This window comes from Oryx dammah, unplaced genomic scaffold (assembly GCF_014754425.2).
Source record: "Oryx dammah isolate SB20612 unplaced genomic scaffold, SCBI_Odam_1.1 HiC_scaffold_2, whole genome shotgun sequence".
Taxonomy (NCBI): Eukaryota; Metazoa; Chordata; class Mammalia; order Artiodactyla; family Bovidae; genus Oryx; species Oryx dammah.
In genome coordinates this window covers 65,506,013-65,524,128 of record NW_024070186.1, presented here as the reverse complement: position 1 = coordinate 65,524,128, position 18,116 = coordinate 65,506,013, and the positions used below count along the sequence as shown (strand labels likewise).

At 37.4% G+C, this 18,116-nt stretch overlaps 1 protein-coding gene across 2 annotated transcripts in view; it reads right to left on the bottom strand.

The window, feature by feature from the left end:
• The window catches only part of NAALADL2 (N-acetylated alpha-linked acidic dipeptidase like 2), a 1,592,461-nt gene that overhangs the window by 92,588 nt on the left and 1,481,757 nt on the right, over positions 1 to 18,116 (bottom strand). For both annotated transcript variants that reach the window (XM_040249092.1, XM_040249084.1), the window contains one exon: positions 11,532 to 11,625. In XM_040249092.1, the coding sequence (XP_040105026.1) occupies positions 11,532 to 11,625 (94 nt within the window). The remainder of the gene's footprint in view (positions 1 to 11,531; positions 11,626 to 18,116) is intronic.

The window sequence follows — 18,116 nt, the reverse complement described above, 5'->3', positions numbered from 1 at the left end:
TGACTATTATTGTTTTAAATTAATTTATTTTAATTGGAGGCTAGTTACTTTACAATATTGTGGTGGCTCCTGCCCACACTGACATGAATCAGCCATGGATGTATATGTGTCCCCCATCCTGAAGCCCCACTCACTCACCTCCCTCCTCACTCTGGGTTGTCCCAGAGCATTGGCTTTGAGTCCCCTGCTTCATGCCTCGAACTTGCACTGGTCATCTGTTTTACATATGGCAATATACATGTTTCAGTGCTATTCTTCAAATCATCCCACCCTCACCTTCTCCCACAGAGTCCAAAAGTCTGTTCTTTATATTTGTGTCTCTTTTGCTGTCTTGCATATAGGGTCATAGTTGACCATCTTTCTAAATTCTACATATATACATTAATATACTGTATTAGTGTTTCTCTTTCTGACTTAATTCACTCTGTATAAGACAATCAACCTTTAAAATGGACCCTTTTATATCTTTGCTCTTGGTGAAAAGCCAACCATTATAAGTTTTTACAGCATGGTAGAACATAATGATTTGTGATAAATATTGAACATAAACCTTAATATAATATAAAATTATTGAGACTACCTATTAAAATCATCTTGACATTATTCAAGAGGTAATTGAAATGTACTTCTAAATTTCAAATGAAAACAGTTTGCATTTTTCCCTCCATTTCTATGCAAAATACAAATATATTTTCACCAACTACTTATTGAGTCCTATTTTGTGTACTGTTTTATAAGTACTGGTTCTGTAAGACACATAAGACTAAATATGTAGTCTTAATAAATTCCTAATCTAGTTATAAATAATCTAAAAACATGGAACAAATAAGTATGAAGTGAAATAAATGCTCTTAAAGATGAAGGAATACATCATTGTGTATAGCAATATTCTAATTAGATCCCAGGGAAGAAGTGAAACTTGCGAGATCATGAAATTACACAGAAACCAACCTCTAATGGAACTCTTGAAAGTCTGGAAACTACCTATATTAAAGCAGCTGAGGTAGGGTGTTCCATCTAGAAATAACAATATTGATTAGTCTTCCCACATTTCTCTCAGTCTTCATCCTTGTAGAGGATGAACCCATGTCTAACTTAAACCCTTCCATTTTTCCAGGTTTCTGTAGAAAGGACAGGGCTGGACATTATAATCAGTATTAATATTAAGTGAAGAGGAAAAGGGAAGAGTGAAGGAAGGAGGAAGTACGAGTCAGTGGATATAGAGATGGGTATTGAGATCTAGACAAGTCCCTTCAGGAGAAACTAAAACATACTGGAGGAAGCAGATCCCTACCCCTCAGAGAGTTTCCTGCCTTTTAGCCAACAATCACCCTGTGCTCTTCTCCCCAGTCAGAAGGCAGTGTGGCATAGTGGGAGGGCCGAGGCCTTGGAATCTGATGGACCTAGATTCCAGTCCTAAATTTACCACATAACTGTATACACCCAAGGAAGACCCTTCCTAGGCAATTTCTTAATCTCTAAATTGGTTGTAATACTCAGCTCAGCCCATGAGGTTAGAGTAAGGTTAAATGTCACAAAGAACGTAAGGCTTTTAGCACATTACCTGGGTTTTGGGGAGTGACCCCCAAAATGGCAAGGTGCTTTCCAGAAAATGTGTTCTCAGTACCCTTGGTATAGGATCCTAAAATACCTTCCAACAATAGATCAGACGCTTAAAGTTATTTAACAAACGTCCTACCCACAAGGCCTCTAAGGCTTCTGGGTACGAACAGTAACTACAGGGCTGACTACACTCCTTGAGCCTACAGATGTTCCAACCTGCCAGGGTCTGAGACCAGCACAAACAACCTCTCATCCTGCAGCTCTTCATACCTTGACGAGTTTCTGCTTGGCAGAAACCCATGTGTATTATGTCTGTTCTGCAGTCACCTGAACAAATTTATAACTGTCTTATTTTAAATAATGATTTTACTGCCTACTATTGTGGCCTCTTGAGTTTCACACTTCAAAAAGTTTTAGTTTATATCTATTTTTTGGTTCTGCTTTGTGGCTGTACTTTTAAAAACCAACTCAATTTCATTTTGAATTAAGAATAGAATGTACTGGTCATACTCTAAAACTATATTTTTATATCAAACTAACATAGCCTTTTACTTTAATAGTATTTCACAGTATCTCTTCTTCTACAGATTGAGCTTATCACAATTTTAAAGGTGCTAACAATTGCACAGATTTCACTGATTTATAGTGCTAAGAAAAAGTATCATTTATGTTCTGCATAACACAGCAGTTAAAAGCAGAATAGAAGATTATTTTGGGGGGGGGATGCATGCTACTTAATGTTGTCTTTAAAATATCTTGTGGCATCACTAAAGAGAAGAAAAGAAATTTCCAATATGATTTCAGCCAGGGGAAACAACAGTCCTTTATTATCCTACATTTTCTATTCTTCATGCTGCCTTCTTTAGTATGAATCACAATGAATCATCTCAGCTGGTTATTTAAAGAAGTTAAACAAACAAAAATGCAGGTAGAGAAAGAAGTGTGAGAGCTATTGCACTGCTGATACTCAAAAATCTAACATTGATTCTACAATGCATAAATAAGAGGATATTATTTTCAAAATGCAATATGCCAGAAGACAATGGATAATTATTTCTAAACTGAACACAGTAGAAATTCTTTTTGCAAAGATGCCAAAGTGGCATGTTTAGAAGAATCAGGTGGGCCACTTTTAAAAAGAGAGGCAACACATTCTAAAGATTCAGTTCAGTTCAGTTGCTTAGTCATGTCCAACTTTTTGCGACCCCATGAATCGCAGCACGCCAGGCCTCCCTGTCCATCACCAACTCCCAGAGTTTACCCAAACTCATGTCCATTGAGTTGGTGATGCCATCCAACCATCCCATCCTCTGTTGTTCCCTTCTCCTCCTGCCCTCTAAAGATTATCTTGCATTCAAATATTATCCAAAAAATCCAGGTAGCCAAGGCAGATGGAAATCTAGCAAGACTTCTCATATATTGCATTGAATGGGTTCTCCCAACAGTGTCTGTCTGCCTAGCACAGAAACTGAACCAGAGGCTCTTTTTATGGTTCACAGTTGTGGCCACTGTATTCTGTTTGCAACTACATGATCTGGTTATTGGTGGTTCTGGAAGAGTGAGCACAAGCTTTCTTGAATGAATTAAATTAATGTGTGGTTTATTTTTTATCACTCTCTTCCTGAGGCAGAAAGTTGGAGTTTTATATTTAATAAAACATGTGAGTTTAATTATGCTTTGACTAAACCAAGAAACTGAAAAAGAAAAGGCTTTAATACAATTAATCAACATGAGGGCAGGGCACTTTATGCTCTATTACAAGCTATAATTAAAAGTATCTTTTTAAAAAAGTGACTTTGTAAGTGTTGCCAGTGAAGCAACACTTAAAGCCTAATGGATTGTAGTGCTATCCTGTCATGGAAACAGGGTTTTATCCTAAAACTACTCTTAGAAAAACCAGTTCACAATATAATAGTTCATTATTGTGATAGTAAAAATGATACTAAGTCATTAATCTATTTCAATCAATGTAGTGACACGTGGAAAGAAACCTTCAAGCAGATTTGGATAAAGTATTCAGAGCAGGGAAGAAAATGATGATCACAAAAGAAAGCTGTATGAATAGTAACAAATTGTGAGATGGGTAAAACAGAGCAAAGAAAGTATAACTTTGAGAAAAACAAAGGAGACACTGTATTTAGGATAATAATTAAGGAACATTATGCAATAAAAATATGAGTTCAAAGAGAAATGAGGAGAAAGAAAATCTAATTTCAGGAGACAAACACTGACATTTTACAAATGATCAGATTTGTTGCAGACCCAGCTGTCTCATATTCCTTTTTGGATGAGGTGTGGAATATTAATAAATGAAATACAATCTGTAATATAGTTATATAATCAGAATTCATAAAGACATATAATGGAGACTGAAACTAAACACATTTTTTTTTTTTTTTTTTTAGGAATTTACACCCAACGAATGGTTAACCTCTTATCAAAATTCTCTACTGATTTGGGTAAGCAATGTAAGACACTTCTCAGAGAATGTTTTTAAGTCCTTGTCCCACCAAAAATTCAGTTCCAGAAATGCTAGTTCAGACCATTACTAATCTGGCATGGTTCAGAATTCCCTTGGAAACACAATCTTTCCCTGGAAATATTTGGATTTTAGATGATCTGCTTCAGATTTCTCAGGGAGAACACAGAACCAGATATCTATCCTTTACTATCTATAGGCTGGTCCAGAGTTTGAATTGGTAGTCATTAAAACCAAGACAGGATACAGACAGACTGAGGATGTGATCATGCAATTTATAAAGTGCACATTTATCTACAAATTGGGAAATTTGTCTTACATTACTCAGAAAGGGGGGAAAAAAAAGACATTATACAGGTCCCAATCACTTGGGATTGTAGTAAAGGAGCAACGTGACAAGTGAAAATAGGAAACTACAAATCTTAAAGAAATCATAGAGCTTGCCTCAGTGGCATCATCACATTGAAATACTATCCCTCCTCCTAAAATGAAGTGATTGACGCTAATGAATTATTAAAGCTTATAAAGAAACAAACAAAGAAAAAAGTCAGATCAAATCAGCATTGTTAGCATTTCAAAAAACAGCAGAAAAGCTGCCAACAACCATTTCACATTGAGTGAGACAATCAGAGGTAGCAACAAGCCACACAGTTTGAAATTGTGTTTCCTGTTGGGTCTGGGTTGCACTAAATGTGTACATAGGCAGATCAAATGAAAATTATTTTTACTTTATTTGGTCATTTGTACTTTTTATAATCATGCTAAATAATTAAAATCCAGGATTCTGGCAAAGAAAGCAAAAAGCATCAGAATTACATAGTTGTTAATTCTTTTGAAGTGCTATTTTTGCATTACAAAGTAGATAAATTGAGAAACTATAAACTTAAACAAAAAGTATCAGAATTATACAGTGGTTAATTATTTTGAAGTGCTATTTTTGCATTAAAAAATGGATAAAGTGAGAAACTGCAAACTTAGTAAGGTCATCAAGTGCTTGCTCCTTAATTGGCTTCCAGGTTCAAGGGTGTGGTAAGTTCAACTTTACTTATTCCTGACACTCTTCTTTGTCCCCATAAACTAGTACCATTGGCTTGTGTGTGCATTTTTTGGACATACTTTAATTTGTCATAAATACATCTGATGCATGTCAGTTATCTTATCAGTCACTATTTATACTATATCCCCATGCACCAGCCATGTTATAAATATTCATCCTCTATTATGTGCTTGGCATTGACCAAATATTAAGAGCCAAGGTCACTCAGTCAAAATGAGCTTTCAAGAACCATCTAATAAATCAACTCAAACAAATTATTCACTGGTAAATTATCCTTCTTTCTGGGGGTTGTGAGAAGGATAGAGAATGGTCTGCTGCTACCGTAAACTAGTGTAATAAATAAACAAGATGGCTGGTTGTCAAGGGGTAAAAATTACACCATTGAAAATGCAATTGGGTTTCAGAGACCTTCATACTTAAACTCTTTGCAGTAAGGAGAAACAGTATTTTATAGTTCAGCCTTGAAGGTCATTTTTTTAAACTGTAGTTGAGAACTTAAGACTAAGCACCATTAACTGTCATAGAAATATAAGAAAATATATCAACAATTAAAGCTTATGTATCAAGCGATAAAACTATATGTTTCATTTAACATGGTATAAGAACTCTGTTTTGCTAGTGAAATCATCTAGCATTGTAGCTAAAATTGAAACAAATATTTACTTAGTTGTTAATAAGGGATGCCCATTATTCATGCTTAGAACATTAAAATATCCTATTTTAAAACTAAGGTTAGAACCAAAGTAGTCAAAACAGTATAAGTAAACCAAATTGCCCACAATTTAGCAAACATTTAAATAATCTTCTACTATGATTCAGATAATTCAAATAGTTTTAAATCTTGATGATTAAAAATATGTATAACTTAAAGGTGACTAGTCATATCCCTTTGATCAAATAGTTATAGCCAGGTCATGGTAAAGGAATAATTTTTGCCTATTTTGGGGGTTACATTTTGTTTTGCTTTGCTTTGTCTTTTTAGTATGGGCGTATCTCAAGTCTGGCCACATCTTTCTGAGTGAAAGTGACAGGGAGACCCAAGGAGTTTCACATCAAAAGAAGCAAAACTCAAAAATAACCAACAACCAAAGAAGAAACAGTCTGATATAACAGCAAGAAGCCAAAATGCTCCTGGCTCATCCAGCTGAGAACCTGAGATTTTCAAGGGGGTTTCATCTAGACTTTGTCATGTCTGGCCTGCAGTGGAAATCACTGTAGAATGACTGCAGTTTCATCTTGTCTTGTTGTCTCCCCTGTACTGACATGCTTTTAGATACGGCTATCAAGGAAAGGATTAGTAACCTGGCCTATTCTCAGACTCTTTTCTTTAATTGTTTGCCTCAAATGAAACCTGGCTCTCCACTATTGACAATGCTCCCGTCATATCACTTTTTAGCAGTAGCTCTCTTTTCTCCCAGGCCCTCTATACCACTAGCCATAGGAGAACAATATGAAGTGTCTTTAAGTCCCTGATCATTCTCTGAAGATTGTACCTCCTGGTTCAATCACTGTTTCTTATAAGAATTACTCCTGTCTTCGCTCTTGACAATATCAATATCCACATAGACATAGTCTGGCCTCTTTTTTCCATAGCTCTTTTCCTCTGTTGATCAGCTACCACACTTCCAAGGTCCTGCCTCAACCCTCACGCTATCATTACCAATATCTGCACTCTTTTTATGATCAGATTTTCAACAATTCCAATTGCGGGCCTTTTCCACTTACTTCTTCTAATTATTTGGATCGGCACTAAATGAGGTCTATTGATCCTCTGTTCTTTGTGCTCACTCTCAATCCCTTTGTATCCTTACTTTATTCCACACCCAGTTTAGGTATGTCAGTCCATCAGTGTGAGCACTCCTTTTCAGACACTGTCACTCTCATTTTTCCTAACCTTATCTAGCTCATTTTCCCCATCCCAGCAAAGCCCCAGCTCTGATTAAATCCAAATCTGCCTGTTCTATGCCTGAATCCTCAGCTGAAAGTTGGGAAAAAAAATACACAATTATGCTGAATTATCTCACTTAAAGACTTCCCTGATGACTCAGATGGTAAAGAAACTACCTGCACTGCAGGAGACATGGGTTCAATCCCTGGATTGGGAAGATCCCCTAGAGGAGGGCATGGAAACACACTCCAGTATTCGTGCCTGGAGAATCCCCATGGACAGTGGAGCCTGGAGGGCTACAGTCCATGGGCTCACAAAGAATCGGACATGACTGAGAGAGTAAGCACAGCACACAGCACATCTCACTTAAAACATTTCTTCTGAATGCTTCAGTTCAGTTCAGTTCAGTTCAGTTCAGTTCAGTCGTTCAGTCGTGTCCAACTCTTTGCAACCCCATGAATTTCAGCACGCCAGGCCTCTCTGTCCATCACCATCTCCCAGAGTTCACTCAAACTCACGTCCATCAAGTCAGTGATGCCATCCAGCCATCTCATCCTCTGTCGTCCCCTTCTCCTCCTGCCCCCAATCCCTCCCAGCATCAGAGTCTTTTCCAATGAGTCAACTCTTTGCATGAGGTGGCCAAAGTACTGGAGTTTCAGCTTTAGCATCATTCCTTCCAAAGAACACCCAGGACTGATCTCCTTCAGAATGGACTGGTTGGATCTACCTGGAGTCCGAGGGATTCTCAAGAGTCTTCTCCAACACCACAGTTCAAAAGCATCAATTCTTCGGCATTCAGCTTTCTTCACAGTCCAACTCTCACATCCATACATGGCCACTGGAAAAACCATAGCCTTGACTAGATGGACCTTTGTTGGCAAAGTAATGTCTCTGCTTTTGAATATGCTATCTAGGTTGGTCATAACTTTCCTTCCAAGGAGTAAGCATCTTTTAATTTCATGGCTGCAGGGATGGGGGAGCCTGGTGGGCTGCCGTCTATGGGGTCACACAGAGTCAGACATGACTGAGGTGACTTAGCAGCAGCAGCAGCAGTCACTAAAGAGTCTGAGATGACTGAGCGACTGGACTGAATTGAACTGTTCTCAACTCCAAGCTTTCCATCTAACAGCTGTTGCTGCTGCTGCTGCTTGCTAAGTCACTTCAGTCATGTCTGACTCTGTGCGACCCCATAGATGGCAGCCCACCAGGCTCCTCCATCCCTGGGATTCTCCAGGAAGAACACTGGAGTGTGTTGCCATTTCCTTCTCCAATGCATGAAAGTGAAAAGTGAAAGTGAAGTCACCCAGTCGTGTCCGACTCTTAGCGACCCAATGGACTGCAGCCTACCAGGCTCCTCCACCCATGGGATTTTCCAGGCAAGAGTACTGGAGTGTGTTACCATTGCCTTTTCCACATCTAACAGCACCAGTCCCCAATTTGTCACTTCTCATTTTCTTTGAACCCCTCTAATCAGACAATTTTGTTACCACTTTACTAAAATTGCTTTGGTTGAGATCACCATTGACCTCCAAATTGCTTAATTCAGTACTTGGTCCTCACATTTCTTAACCTGTAGTAGTATTTGATGGAGTGGATCCCTCCTTCCTCTTTCAAAGCTTTTATTCCCTTGGCTTCAAGATATCACATTCACCTGGTTTGTCTCTTATCCTTTGTCTCCTTCTCATTCTCTTTCTCAGCTTCCCCTTCTGTTCCTGTTTCTAAATGTAGACATGCCCAGAAATCATAAGCTTTCTCTGTCCCTTTGCTGCTGCGGCACTGTGTCCCATCCTGTCTGATTCTCTGTGACCCCATGGACTGTAGCCCGCCAGGCTCCACTGTCCATGGAATTCTCCAGGCAAGAATACTGGAGTTGGGTCCCATGACTGCCCCCAGGGCATCTTCCCAACAGTGGGCTTCAATTCTTACATCTCCTGCACTGGCAGGTGGATTCTTCACCACTGCACCACCTAGGAAGCCCTTTCTGTCCTCTGCTGCTGCTGCTACCAGGCTCCTGCATCCATGGGATTTTCCAGGCAAGAGTACTGGAGTGGGGTGCCATTGCCTTCTCCATTCTGTCCTCTCTCTGCACTCAATTAGAAATCTCATCTGGGACAACTCACATATATATTCCCAGACCAAACCTCTCCATTGTGCCCTGGATACAACCTCAGTCAGCTGTGCTCTGTAACACTTAATACAAATTTATTCCAAGTGATTGATATTAGAGAACAATTTGAGCATAAAGCTAATTTAAAAATTGCTTTGACTTATGGCAGTTTTGTTCTACCATGTACATATGTTTCTTAGCAGTAGAAATTTTAATTTTGTTTTATTTATTTATCTAGAGGCTGGGTTTTATGTTTTGGTTTTCTGGTCATATAACTATACCAGGAATACCATGGATAGTCAATAAATATTTGTTAAATGAATGAATAAATGGGTTCAGGAGACCTTGTAAAGTATGAGGGATATATGCAAACTGTTTTGTACAAGTGCAATTTTCTGAAGAAACAGACAGTACTTTCCTGTATTTTCAAAGAGATTATTAACTACCTGCTCACACACACACACAAAGATTAAAAAAAAAAAAAACAGTAATGATATAATTCTGACAATGATTCAATGACTCACTAGGACTTTTTTCTGACCCTCATAAGTAGACTACATTAATTAAAACACTCATATAGAATTAATAATGCTAAAATATTACTTATAGATTTTAAAAGTACACCCAATTGTTTAAAAAATAATAGAATTTGTAACTCAAAATGATAGTATTGCTACTGCTTTTGGTTTTGCTGGCTTTGCTTAATTTTAAAATATATCTTGATATCTTTATTACAAAGGTATTAAACATTTGTCATAGATCTGAACTCAGAAAAGCAACCTGTAAATCAGTTATAATTCTATTGTACAGTGTTACTATTTCACAGTATACTCCTTGAGGTTCATTTCTATGCATGAGAGTTATTCTTTATAGATGGACAAATCTTCTTTTAATACAAATAAGTCTCTTCCATATGTTCTCTGCAAGTTTTAAGTATAATATGAAGCATCAACTGAATTTTTTAAAGTATGAAAATGAGAACTAAAGAAAAAGCAAAACAGTCTACAGAAAAAATAAAATAGATGGTTAAAAGAAATCCTTGCAAAGAATGTATTATTCACAGAAGTTTTTAACCCTTTATTTATGCTTACACCATTCTTATTTTATAAAATACCATATACTTGGTTATGCTTGGGGCTGGTGCACTGGGATGACCCAGAGGGATGGTGTTGGGGGTGAGGTGGGAGGGGAGTTTGGGATTGGGAACACGTGTACACCTGTGGTGTATTCATGTGGATGTGTGGCAATATTGTAAAGTAAAAAAAATAATAATAATAAATAAAAAAGAGAAAATTTTAAATGGAGGATAGAATGACTGCTACAGGTAGTCATACTGACAACAATAAAATGAAGCTTGACAAAATAGAAAAAAAATAGAGACAAGCTTAAATATCCCCAGAGTAGAGTAATATGAGGCCATTTAGTATAGGAGTAAAAGGCCCTAAACAGCTCAATTGCTCCCAAGGTCACAATTTTACAGCCAATATAATAAAAGTCATAAGAATCACTGAGGGGAAAAAATATTTTATTGTAGTACTCTCTGGATTAAGAATGAATTCAGGTAGTCAAAAAATTCAAAGTATTAAAGCTTTAGATACTAGAACTGTTTGGTTCTTTAGACTTACCCATTTCCCAAGAATCACTGCTTAAGTACTATAGTGAAAACTTTTGCTTTTATATTGAGAAATGCATGTTTACAAATGATATGGTAGTAAGATGTGTGGCTCAAAGAGAAGGAGGGTGCACTTTTAAATTATTTACAACACTGCCGTTTGTATTTGTTGAATAGAGATAAACTAAAAGTTTGGTTGAAAGGTTTATATATAGAAAAAGGGAAAATAAAGGTAATTTTTAGGGTGATTTTAAAAATTTTAGAAAGAGATATATGCAAACATGAAGCAACTGAAATAGAGACTATGGAAATAATTTCCTGGTTTCCTCCTTGTCAGCCTTAATCTAGAATGAGCCAACACTTCAGTCAAATGGACCCAGCCCATACCTAACAGAAACCAATCTCAGAGCACAAACTTTCAGCCAACATTGTGTGAACTGACTGAATATTAGGCATGTGGTGGTTTAATCACTAAGTCGTGTCCAACTCTTTCAACCCCATGAACGGTAGCCCACCAGGCTCCTCTGTCCATGAGATTTTCCACGAAAGGATACTGGAGTGGGTTGTCATGCCCTTCTCCAGGGGATCTTCCTGACTCAGAGATCAAACCCAGGTATCCTGCACTGCAGGCAGATTCTTTACCAACCTCATTCTTATTGACATGGCAGCCAACATTCTTCTAAGCTCTTCTCAACATTATCCTCTATATGAAGGAAAGTGCCACATTACCATACCTAGTGAAATAGTTGTTGTTGACTTTATACCTGTTGAAAATTAGTTGAACATTTCATTTGCTAAAATTACTATAATTCAAAGAAAAATTACCTTTAAGGTTGTTTTGAACTTCTAAAGCTATATCAAGAGCATTAAAGGGCAGAACTGGTTCACTGGCAATTTGCAAAATCACTTCTCCTGAGAGCTGAAAGAAAAAGAAAAACACTAGAATTTAGTATGAAGGGTTTTTGTTTGTTTTTCATTATTTCATGCAATTTTATACTCTTATCTAAAGTTTTTTAAAAAAGAGGTCAAATTTATTTTTATAAAATTTCCTTTTTTAAAACCTTTAAAAAAACTTTTGTCTTTCTGTAAAGAAAAAAAATGTCCTCAGTATATTTTCCATGTCTCAGAATAGTATAAGGAGATAAAATATTTTCTTTCTTTTGGGCTAAAATATTAAGAAATAGTTTCCCTAGTTGAAGGGAACTTTAAAACATAAACTTTAAAACAATTCCTTATGAAACATAAACTTTAAAACAATTCCTTATAAAACAGTTCAGAATGTCACATGATAAAACCATCAAGAGGAACAACTGCAAATCAATAGCTGGTTATAGGAGCTAGGAAAATTCCATATAAAATTAATTATCAGTTAATTTCATGTAAGATATAATTTTTAATATCCTTTAAAAATCCACATACTTCATGCTTTACTATATTCGTAATCAGTTTTCCAAACTTTATCAAAACTAATACCATTTATACATCTCTGAGATCGATGTTTAAATTAAATTATAAAAATATAAAAATTTAAATGGCATTCTCTAAACTCACACCTGGAATTTTCACACATGCATATGTTTCTACCACTGCACTCCAAAACTTGGTCTGAAAACCAACATATGCACTACAGCTGAACTAGCATCTGCTTAATAGACTGAACAAGTCATGCATTTTTATACATCTCTAAGGAACTTAGGGCTGGGGGCAAATGCCATTGTTACTCCCCACCCCCTCAAGTGATATTAATATTTATCTGGGCTTAACAAATGTCCCTACATCTCTTTTAACCCTAAACCTGGCACACAGGGAAGTTTGACTGTGTTGATGTTATTAATGTACTATGAAATTTTGTTAATGAATGAAAAGATTGTCTTGTGAAACTACACAGGGGAAATGAACACACTAATTTGAGATCATAAAGAACATATAAAAGAAGCAACTTACAAGGAGAATGTGATGTTAAATATTCAAATCAACACATTTAACAAGGGTCAAATTTCATTTAATATTTAAAAGTTATATTTCCCAGTTGTTTGCACAATTTATATCATAATGAAAGTACAGCTTGAGGGAATGTATTTCTTAGGAACAGGAAAAGAAAACACCTTTGAGATCCCTTTATTTCTTTGAGATATTTTTCTCCCAATGTAACGACCACTTCTCCCCAAATGCCTCAAGTATTTTGCAGCATTTTATCCTCAGCATATGATCACAAAAATCCTAGGAAACTGCCTACTTTGACTATGCTGTTAGCTATTCAGAAAAAAAAGCATTATATGCAACATGTTGATATGAATCCTGTTTCTAGCCCACTCCACCCCTTCTAAACCATGTATGGAAAACCAGTATATGGAAATAAATTATTTGTAAAAGGAATGTTTAAAGAAGATTAAGAGTCATTATGGTTTCTTTTTTCCAATTTGCACTGGAGAATAGAAACTACAGAACAGACATGTTTTGTTTACATTTTTGGAATCTGGAAACCACACATTACAAAAGATTAAAATAAAAGAATTGGAAGGCAGGAGAAAGGCAGCTTCTTGTGCTGCTGTAGAAAGTGGTTTTGTTTTGGGTCTTTTGAGTCATTTGGCAGCTAGAACAACTAGAATATAAACCAGCCACCTTGCTATGTTTCAAAAAGAAGCTGGTAACAAATCCTGGGACTTCAAGTCACCTGGCCCACGGTGGAATGCTTCAAGTAAATAGGCTTTATTTGCATCTTCAGTCACATGAGGGAGATTTGTATATGCTGTGCCACACAGTGAGAAGAGACAAACCATACTGTATACCCTTTTTGTGGATTCTGGAATTCATTTTTATTGAGGCATGACAAAGTAACTTTCCTTTACATTTAAATAAGGCTCCTTTCTTTTCAAAGTGTTTTATACACATTTTGTCATCTCATTCAATTATCTTGCCAAGCCTAGAGGCAGATCAGTTCAGTTCAGTTCAGTTGGTCAATGTATCCAACTCTGCAACGCTATGGACTGAAGCATGCCAGGCTTCCCAGTCCATCACCAACACCCGGAGCTTGCTCAAACTCATGTCCATCACGTTGGTGATGCCATCCAACAATCTCATCCTCTGTCATCCGCTTCTCCTTATGCCTTCAATCTTTCCCAGCATCAGGGTCTTTTCCAATGAGTCAGTTCTTCACATCAGGTGGCCAAAAGTATTAGAGCTTTAGCTTCATCATCAGGCCTTCCAATGAATATTCAGAACTGATGTCCTTTAAGATTGACTGGTTTGATCTCCTTGCTGTCCAAGGGACTCAAGAGTCTTCTCCAACACCACAGCTCAAAAGCACCAATACTTTGAGGTTGAGCTTTCTTTATGCTGCAAATCTCTAATCCACACATGACTACTAGAAAAACCATAGCTTTGACTATATGGACTTTTGTTGGCAAAGTAATGTCTCTGCTTTTTAATATGCTGTTTAGGTTTGTCTTGGCTGTTTTATCCAAGGAACAAGTGTCTTTTAATTTCATGGCTGCAGTCATCATCTGGACTGATTTTGGGGACCAAGAAAATAAAGTCTGTCTCTGGTACCAATTTTTCCCTATCTATTTGCCATGAAGTGATGGGACCAGATGCCATGATCCTGATTTTTTGAATGATGAGTTCTAAGTCAGATTTTTTCACTCTTTTCTTTTACTTCCATCAAAAGGCTCTTAAATTTCTTTTAATTTTCTGCCATAAAGGTCATGTCATTGTCATATCTGAGGTTGTTGATATTTCTCCTGGGAATCTTGATTCCATCTTGTGCTTCATCCAATCTAGCATTTCACATGAAGTACTCTGGATATAAATTAAATAAACAAGGTGACAATATACAGCCTTGACACCCTCCTTTCCCAATTTTGAACCAGTCCACGTCCAATTCTAACCATTGTTTTCTGACCTGCATACAGATTTCTCAAGAGGCAGGTAAGGTGATCTGTATTCCTATTTATTTAAGAATTTTCCACAGTTTGTTGTGATCCACACAGTCAAAGGCTTTAGCATAGTCAATGAAGCAGAAGTAGATGTTTTTCTGGAATTCTCTTACTTTTTGTATGATCCAATGGATGCTGGCAATTTGATCTCTGGTTCCTCTGCCTTTTCTAAGTCCAGCTTGCATATCTGGAAGTTCTTGGTACACATACTGTTGAGACTTAGCTTGGGGAATTTTGAGCATTACTTTGGTAGCATGTGATATGAGTGCAACTGTGCCATAGTTTGAACCTTCTTTGACATTACTCTTCTTTGGAATTGGAATGAAAATTGACCTTTTCTAGTTCTGTAGCTACTGCTGAGTTTTCCAAATTTGCTGGCATATTTAGTGCAGCACTTTCACAGCATCATCTTTTAGGATTTGAAATATCTCAACTGGAATTCCATCACCTCCACTAGCTTTGTTCATAGTAATGCTTCCTAAGGTCAACTTGATTCCACACTGCAAGATGTCTGGCTCTAGGTGAGTGATCACACCATCATGGTTATCTGGGATTTAAGATCTTTTTTTGCATAGTTCTTCTGTGTATTCTTGCCACCTCTTCTTTATGTCTTCTGTTTCTGTTAGGTCCATGCCATTCCTGTCCTTTATTATGCCCATCTTTGCATGAAAAGTTCCCTTGGTATCTCTAATTTTCTTAAAGAAATTTCTAGTCTTTCCAATTCTATTGTTTTCCTCTATTTCTTTGCAACTGATCACTTAGGAAGTCTTTCTTATTGCGCCTAGCTATTCTTTGGAACTCTGCATTCAGATAGATATATATTTCCTTTTATCCTTCATCTTTCACTTCTCTTCTTTCCTCAGCTATTTGTCAGCCTTCTCAGATAGTGGAGGAATTAATCCTATATTGAAAACATTGAGTATAAGCCTTACTAGGTTGCAGTTAAGATAGTAACATAGGAGGTTCCTGAACTCCCCTCCTCCCACAGATACACTGAGTCTATAGCTATACATGAAACAATTCCATATTGAAAATAAAATCCAGAAATCAGATGAAATGACCCTGGCACACTGGGGGAACAACAATAAAAAAACACATTGAAATGAAAACAAAGTCTGAGACATGCTCTTGCTATAAACTCCATCCCATCACAATGATATAGAATAGGAAAGGAACTCAGAAGTCTCAATTTCTCCTTGAAGAGGAACTGTTAAGACTCAACCTCTAAAGGCTCAACTTTTAAGACTTCTAACCAAGGGACAAAATATCAAGCCCTGAAGGACAAAAGGCCTCTGTCCACATGGTATACAACACTACAGCCAACAAAGAAACAGTCCCTAATGGACTCAAGAGGACTCACTGCAGTTCCCCACCTCAGGCTCAGTACAGAGGAAAAATGCCCACCATCCAGCCTTTACCTGAAGAGGTCTTATTGAATACTTTAAAAGTTGCTGCCTGCAGGTCATATCTCTAATTTCTAGGGACACAACTCAATCATTAGTGGAGAACAGGGAAGCCAATTGAAAGATATACCCATCTGAATGCAGAGTTCCAGAGAATAGCAAGAAGAGATAAGAAAATCTTTTTAAGTGAAAAGTGCAGGTAAATAAAATAAAAAAAGCAATAGATTGGGAAAGACTAGAGATCTCTTCAAGAAAATTAGAGATATCAAGGGAACATTTCCTGCAATGATAGGCACAATAAAGGACAGAAAGAGTATGGACCTAAGAGAAGAGAAAGATATTAACAAAAGTTGGCAAGAATATGCAGAAGAACTATACAAAAAGATCTTGATGATCCGGATAACCACAATGATGTGCTCACTCACCTAGAATAAGACATCCTAGAGTGTGAAGTCAAGTGTGCCTTGGGAAGCATCACTACGAACAAAGCTAGTGGAGGTAACAAAATACCAACTGAGCTATTTCAAATCCTAAAAGATGATGCTGAGAAAGTGCTGCACGCAATATGCCAGCAAATTTGGAAAACTCAGCAGTGGCTACAGGACTAGAAAAGGTAAGTTTCCATTACAATCCCAAAGAAGGGTAATGCCAGAGAAGGTTCAAACTACTACACCATTGCAATCATCTCACAATCTAGCAAGGTAATGCTCAACATCCTTCTAGCTAGGCTTCAACCGTATGTGAAACTAGAACTTCCAGATATGCAAGCTGGATTTAGAAAAGGCAGCGGAAACAGAGATCAAATTGCCTACATTCATTGGATCATACAAAAAGCAAGAGAATTCCAGAAAAAGCATTTACTTCTGCTTCATTGACTATGCTCAAGCCTTTGACTGTATAGATCACAGTAAACTGTGGAAAATTCTTAGAGATGGGAATACCATCACCATACCTGCCTCCTGAGAAATCTGTATGCAGGTCAAGAAGCAACAGTTAGAACCAGACATGAACAATGGGCAGATTCAAAATTGGGAAAGGATTTTTTTAAGGGCTGTATATTGTTACCCTGACTATTTAACTTATATGCAGAGTACCTCATGCAAAATGTCAGACTGGATGATGCTCAAGCTGGAATACAGATTGCTGGACAAATATCAACAACCACAGATATGCAGATGATGCCACCTTTATGGGAGAAAGTGAAAAGGATTTTAAAGCGTCTCTTGAAGAAGGTGAAAGAGGAATGTGGAAAAGTTGGCTTAAAATTCAACATTCAGAAAACCAAGATCATGGCATCTGATCCCATCACTTCATGGCAACTAGATAGGGAAACAATGGAATCAGCAACAGGCTTTATTTTCTTGGGCTCCAAAATCACTGTGGACTGTGACTACAGTCATGAAATTAAAAGACACTTGCTCCTTGGAAGAAAAGCAATGACAAACCTAGATAGCATATTAAAAAACAGAGTCATTACTTTGCCAACAAAGGTCTGTATAGTCAAAACTATGGCTTTTCCACTAGTCATGTATGGACATGAGTGCTGGACAATATGAAAGGCTGAGCAGTGAAGAACTGTTGCCTTTAAACTGTGGTGTTGGAGAAGACTTGAGAGTCTCTTGGACTGCAAAGATATCAAACCTGTCAGTCCGAAAGGAAATTAACCCTGAATATTCACTGGAAGGACTAATGCTGAAGCTGAAGCTCCAATACTTTGGCCACCTTATGCAAAGAACTGACTCATTGGAAAAGACACTGATACTGGGAAAGATTGAGGACAGGAGGAGAAGGGGACCACAGGGGATGAGATAATTGGATGGCATCACTGACTCAATGGACATGAGTATGAGCAAAGTCTAGAGATGGTGAAGAACAGGGAAGCCTGGCATGCTGCAGTCCATGGAGTCACACAGAATTTGATATGACTGAGTGACTGAGCAATAATAACAATAGATTCTATTTCAGCATTCTCCCTGTAGCCCTCCCAAACTGCTGAGACCTCTCTGGAAGCAGCTTACAGACACACATCTGGCTCCATGGCTTTTGCTACTGCCACTCAGGGGACACACCCC